Source organism: Antrostomus carolinensis, unplaced genomic scaffold, assembly GCF_000700745.2.
Source record: "Antrostomus carolinensis isolate BGI_N321 unplaced genomic scaffold, ASM70074v2 scaffold34079, whole genome shotgun sequence".
NCBI lineage: Eukaryota > Metazoa > Chordata > Aves > Caprimulgiformes > Caprimulgidae > Antrostomus > Antrostomus carolinensis.
In genome coordinates this window covers 71,011-76,961 of record NW_010339865.1, presented here as the reverse complement: position 1 = coordinate 76,961, position 5,951 = coordinate 71,011, and the positions used below count along the sequence as shown (strand labels likewise).

General features: G+C 53.0%; 1 protein-coding gene across 1 annotated transcript in view; it reads right to left on the bottom strand.

The window, feature by feature from the left end:
• Positions 1-1,928: 1,928 nt before the first annotated feature.
• PLXND1 (plexin D1) overlaps positions 1,929-5,951 on the bottom strand; it is a gene marked incomplete at its 5' end in the record, with an annotated part of 59,199 nt that continues 55,176 nt past the window's right edge. The window contains 3 exons of the mRNA XM_010175999.1: positions 1,929-2,045; positions 2,636-2,710; positions 3,645-3,785. Of these exons, the coding sequence (XP_010174301.1) occupies positions 1,929-2,045; positions 2,636-2,710; positions 3,645-3,785 (333 nt within the window). The remainder of the gene's footprint in view (positions 2,046-2,635; positions 2,711-3,644; positions 3,786-5,951) is intronic.

Below are 5,951 nucleotides of genomic sequence, written 5' to 3'. Positions count from 1 at the left end.
TCCCCCCTCCTCCCCCCCCCCTTTTTAACATACTGGATAAAGTCTATAATTTGTTTTAAAATAGATATCTATATACACATACACAATTCTGATGTTCCAATTTCTGACAAATGTGGCGTTACTGGAAATGATGGGATGGAAGCCACCTGCCCATGGCAGTGTCACCCAGGAGGAGTTTTGGTGGACCATCAAATACCAGGTTGCATCCTTGCCAGCTGGACAAGTAACAGAGGCTCACCTTAGACCCTGCCTGGAGTGAGGTAGTAACTCTTTTTGCTTTTCCATTTGGTGGTTTGAAAATGCGGTGGCTGGGTTTAGCTTTCATGGGCAGGTCACCTTTGCCTGCATGTCAATGCTGGCTTCAAGCACGTGGCATTAGCTGTGGTCCAGCCTCTACAGAGGGGCCTGCATGATGCTGGGGAAGACCGGAGTGGTCACGGCTCCCCTGGCAGCAGAAAGGAGAATGGGCCACCAAGCTGGGACAGGTCTTTGACCCTGCACAGATGCCACAGAACAGCAGTGAAGTTTCTAAGTCTGTGCAGTGGGACCCTGCTCACTGACCCCGGTGTAAGTAGGTGTGGGACACCTTCTGCCTTTGTTTGCAGCTTGGGGTGCTGGAGCTGCTCTGCTGGCCTGCAAGAGCATTGTGCTGCCAGGGTGACCAGGTCCAGTCCCTTGGCCTTTATGGGCTGAAAAAAAGCCTGGATGTGCAGCAGAACTGCACTCTCTTGGCTGCTCTCAGGTGACAACCATGGTGGGTCCAAAGTCCGAACAAGCTGCTTTAGGCAGACACCTCAGTAGCCACTGGTCTTGTTTTCGGTGATGATCGCAGGGAGATGCTGGAGCACGTAGGGCTGGGGGAGGGAAGGTGCTACCTGGTGTTTTGCTCTGCACCTGGCTCCATCACGCTCTGTCAGAGGACTGGCAGCAGGAGCTGAGCCCTGTTGGCACGAGTGGCGTTAGTGGGGCTGAGCTGGGGCAGCACCATTGACGTGTGAGCAGCCAGCACGGCATGGAGACCAGAGTGCGAGGCAGAAGTCCTGCCCCTCATCCGCTGCGTCTGGGCTTCTGCTTCCAGGCAGAAGCTGTGCCTGTGCCCAGCTGGGGATATTTCCCTACCCACAGCAAATCCAGCTCGCTGTGCAGGCAAACCTGGGGACCTGGGGAAGGGGAACAGCCCTTCCCACACTGTCTAACACATGACGTGTTCCCTCTGGCTCCGTAACAGCTATCTCCGTTAGGGGATAAAGTGCTTTCACCATGCCTTAGCTACTTGGGAAGCAACCGCTTTGTCTCAGCCCCGAGTTCCCCATCTTGCCCAAGTCTCAGATTGAGGAGTGGTTATGTTTACACATACAGTACAAAAATTAAAAGGCACAAAAATACACAGAATGCAGCAGAAAGTGAACAGTTGATAAGAGTCCCTGGTGTTAGAAAAACAAGGATGTCAGAGGGATGGTGTGGAGGGGAGCTCAGGCATTGCTCCAATGGCCTTTGCCATCTCCGCTCGTTACTCCCTGAGGCTGCCCTTCTGCTTTGCATCTTTTGTTACGACTTCTGCAGCCCCGTCCCATCCTGAGGAACCACCAACAGGGATGCAGGTTGCCGCTGACTGCTCGGGCGCTGATCAGAGGGAGGTGGTGAACTGAGCTTGCCACAAGTGTCACATCTCCATTTCTGGCTGGCAACAGCAAATAAATTATGGGTGCCACAGTGCAGACCAGAGGGGTTTTGAGCTGCTCGGAAAGGTGTCTCGTGGCTTCTTGTTAGGTGAGGGAGTCCTTCAGCCATAGGCCAGGCCCATCCCCACCACAAGGCTGGTTTGGGAATAACCCTGGCAGAGGTGATCCATGGTGTATCCGCGGCTGAAGGCAGGTTCCCTGCGGCACTGTGCTGCGGAGAAGGTCACTTCCAGGGCTGCAGTCAGCCTAGGCTTCGCTGCAGCACTCGTAGATGTTATCCTCCATGAGCGCAATCACTTGCTCGAACTTGTGCTGGAGCTGGGTGCGCTTTGTCGTAGGATTGGTGTCCAGGGCAGCCACGATCTGCAGGAGACGTGGGCAGGGGAGTGGCTAAGGCTGTGCCTGCAGGGGTGTCCACCCACCAGCCCAGTTCCCCCTGCTGAGCCCGAATCCCAGCCAGACCTCTAGACGGGAGAGCCCACCCTGCTTCATGGCCCCTCTAGGGCACAGCCGAGTCCCTGGGCAGGGGGTGGGAGAGGAGGGAACTGCAACCAAAAACCTGCTGCAGTAATAAAGCTCAAGGCACAGAACCAGCCTTGAGCCAGCCAGGGCTGGTGCCTCACTGAGGGCGGCGGGTGGCAGGTTATTTTGGATGTGGATTGGGCATGGAGCATCTCAGCATCTGGGGGGCTACATATGGGGCAGCTCCGCTTCAGTCCAGCCCAGCCAAATGCTGTTAAAATCAGCCAGGAATAGCTGGCCTTCTTGTCAGCTAAGGGATAGGAGAGCAGGTGCATCTGTGTGTGCATATATTACATATGTGCGTGGGATTATGCAAAAAATGATAATCCCTTTTCTATGGGACTGGATGCAGGTGTCTGACTGTTACAAAATTCGGCTTGTTATTCCCTCCACAGGTACGCTGAGGCCCGAGCACAGCTGAGCCCACTTACCTGCGAGCGATATCTCTTGGCGTATTTGTATATCTCAGCCATGGCCACAGTGGTGTTGAATTCATTCCGGTATTTCTTTATAAAGACAGAACAAAGAGGGAGGAATATTAATGTGATGCAGCAGGCGAGTTCAAGCCTCCTCAGCAGACATTAACTAGAGGAAAAGAAGGTTTTGCCTGGGTTTTTCTGTTACTGTGGACTTTTGATTTACTCCTTTAAGGAAGGTGCATTTACTTGCAGCAGAAACAGTCTCAGTCTTTTTAAAGCCAGCCTTAAATGCCCATGCTTGACTGCACTGTTTACTCTTCAGTGCCCAAAGCCCTTTCAAAGGATGGGGCAGCATGAGAGCTGGCCAGAGGAACACTGATGGAAAAAAACCCCACTTGGTGGCTGAAGCTACAACACTGCGGGGAGACAGTTTGATTTTGAGGATGCTGTGGCGCATCACTGGCAGGACTAGGATCCGGAGTGCAGCTGCCAGCTCCCGTAGCTGGTACCCAGGCCGGCATCCTGCGCCCAGGCCGGCTGCCAGGACCAGCTGCCAGCGGGCTGCCTGGCACAGGGGGCCAGCCCTGGCAGTGGGTGCCCGGGGGCCAGCTGGCTGTGGGGCTTCGGGACTGCAGAGATCTTTTTGCAGACTTCCTGGCTATTTGGCAACAACTTTCACTTTCATCTCCCAGTGGTGCCAAAGCTAGTTAGGTTCAAGCTAACTCGTGGGTGTTTACTGCAGCTCCAGCAGTAATTGAAGATGGCTAGAATTAGGTCAGATGAAGTTTGTGCCTGGAAGTTTGAGGCAAAATGTCCTTTTGTGTTTGCTCCTTCCAGCATCTAAGCACTAGCTGACCACAGCCTATCTGCGTTCCCTGCCACTCCCAGACGCTTGCTGTCAGCCAGAGCAGAGCAGGCCTGGTGTTCCTCGCCCTGGCCGGGCTCTGAGCCTGCAGACCCGACCCCACCACCAGCACAGGGTGCACAGTGCCCAAGCCCGCATTGTGCCCAGCGCCCTTACCCGTGACTCCTCCGCAAGGTGGGCGTTCATTTCCTGCTCGCTGAGCGGGGGCATGTCGTGGATTTGCTTGTAGTATCGCTGCACGATCTTCCTGTACTCGGGGATCTCCTTGGCATACAGTAGTTTATTGGTTGGGGAGTCCTACAGCAGGGGCAAGATACCAAAATCAGACAGTGCTGTTGGCTGAAAACTTTTTATCCCCTTTGACCAAAGTGATAACTATTAGACACCGACTTCAGCTGGGTTCAGAAACAGCTATGTCTTTGTCTTGACTTTACACAGACAGGAGTGTGCTGGGACAGCACCGTGGCACAAAGACAGAGGTGCTTGCTCTAACATGTCAAGGTGCTGCAGACAGGTACCACCCACCTGCGCAGCCACAGCACCAGTCCTCTGCCCTTCTTCCCAGCCCGAGCTAGAAGTTTGTCAGCTGCAGTGCCAGTGAAGGTGGTCTGTGTGAATGCGCTTTAATTTGCAGCAAGGGCAGGCTCAAAAGCAGGCACGGGGCCAGGTGAGGTGGCTTGCAGCCAGGGGATGCTCTGCAGAAGAGTGCAGCACGACTGGGTTAGATAAAGCACTTGTGCTCCATGGCTCTGCGTGTGGAACCTGGTAACAAGGGAAGGGCTTCTGCATGCGTTTACTTGGGTCTCTTGAGCAGACAGCTTGATTAAAAGTGAAGAACAAAGCTCTCTTACAAGCTGAACCTTGTCAGTTGAAAGGTTGCTCTTGGATTTTTCATGTAGCTTTGATTTATTTTGCATTGGCTAACCCAGCCTTCACGGCCTATATTGAGTGCGTGTAAAGTAATTAACAGAAAATACTGAGTTCTCTTGATTAATGTCAGTTTGGACAAAGCAGCCTTCACCTCCCAGCCACACAATCGGGTTGTAGCAGTGATGGCGTAACCCCGCCTGCACTCCTTGCAAACACAAGCATAAATGATTTTAACCTCAAGGCAATCCTGCCCCGCTGATATCATTACCCCAGGAATGAACCTGGCCAACTGGCCTAGTGCTGCATCCCCAAGGGAAACAGCCCCGGGCTCTGGGACACAGAGGGAGTAAGATCAAGGTGTCCCACCGCCCCGACGCTGGGGTGTGGGACTGCTCCCTGATGCTCTGACAGGTGGAGAGGGACGGGAGGATCTTCAGAGGAGATGGGCATGGCAGGGCTCTGGCAGCATCTTCAGCTGCATCGGGCAGTAAATAAGGCAGCCTGGGGTAACTGCAATCTGCTGCTGCAATATGTAGCGTGGCTAATGCTGCAGGGGAAATGGGAAATGGGCACCAGGCTGTGGCACCAGATCCCACAGCAGTTTATTTTCAAACCCAATGACAAGGCATTACAGGAATATAGCCAAGATACAGAGCCTGCTCACAGCGTTGGGTTTTGTTTTTTGCTTTTTGTTTGTTTTTTTTTTTTCCCTTGGAAACACAAAAGAAACCCATGCTGCCTCTTTTTAAAGTTATTTTTCAATTTCTGTCTGGTTTGTCTGTATTATGAAGAGATGGGTACTGGTTTATTAACTGCTTGTGCACTGTGTATGTATGTAGTCTGAGTCTGCTCTCACCTTTGCAGTATCAAGAGCACCATGCTGAAACCAGCCTGGAAAACATTCAGTGATATACTGTGTGCATATGCAAGCTGATTTTTATGCTGAGGATTTATTCTTCCCACATTACTCAACAATTCCTTCACTTATGCTATTGTATTCCTGAAAAATGTTTCCATCTGCTGTCTGACTCCAGCTGACCTCTCTTCCCTGCATCCACAGCTTGACAAGGACAAATTGTAAGTGTTTCGTAACACATGCAAAAAAAAGTCCAAAACCCAAACAAACAAAAAATCAAGTGCTCATTAGATCTTCCTCCAGCATTAACCTTTCCCAGTGAAGGTTTCCTGTTGCTCTCAGCCTGGGGGATGCACTGAGCAGCACCCGCCTCCTGCCCCTCTCTCCGTAGGGTCTCCTCTACGTCACACCCTGCTCTGCTGCCAGCCCCTGCGGCGGGGGACGATTTACAGCATTTCTTAATAAAACTTATTTATGTCGGGAAGTTTCAAATGTCAGTGCTGCACTCAGCCAAGGCAGTGGGAGAACAGACAATGTGGGCGCTGGACTGGCTGCCTCCCCGCCCCGCGGGACGCTGCCTGGGAGCCCGATGGTGGGAGAGGGAGAGGAGGCCTGGCCCATGTTTGCTGCCCCAGCGGATGTGCCAAGTCCGCCGGGCTCTGATCGCATGCTGGAGGTGGCCAGCGCGTGATGGGGACACTGCCACCGGAGCGGAGCAACAGCTGCTCCCACGGCCA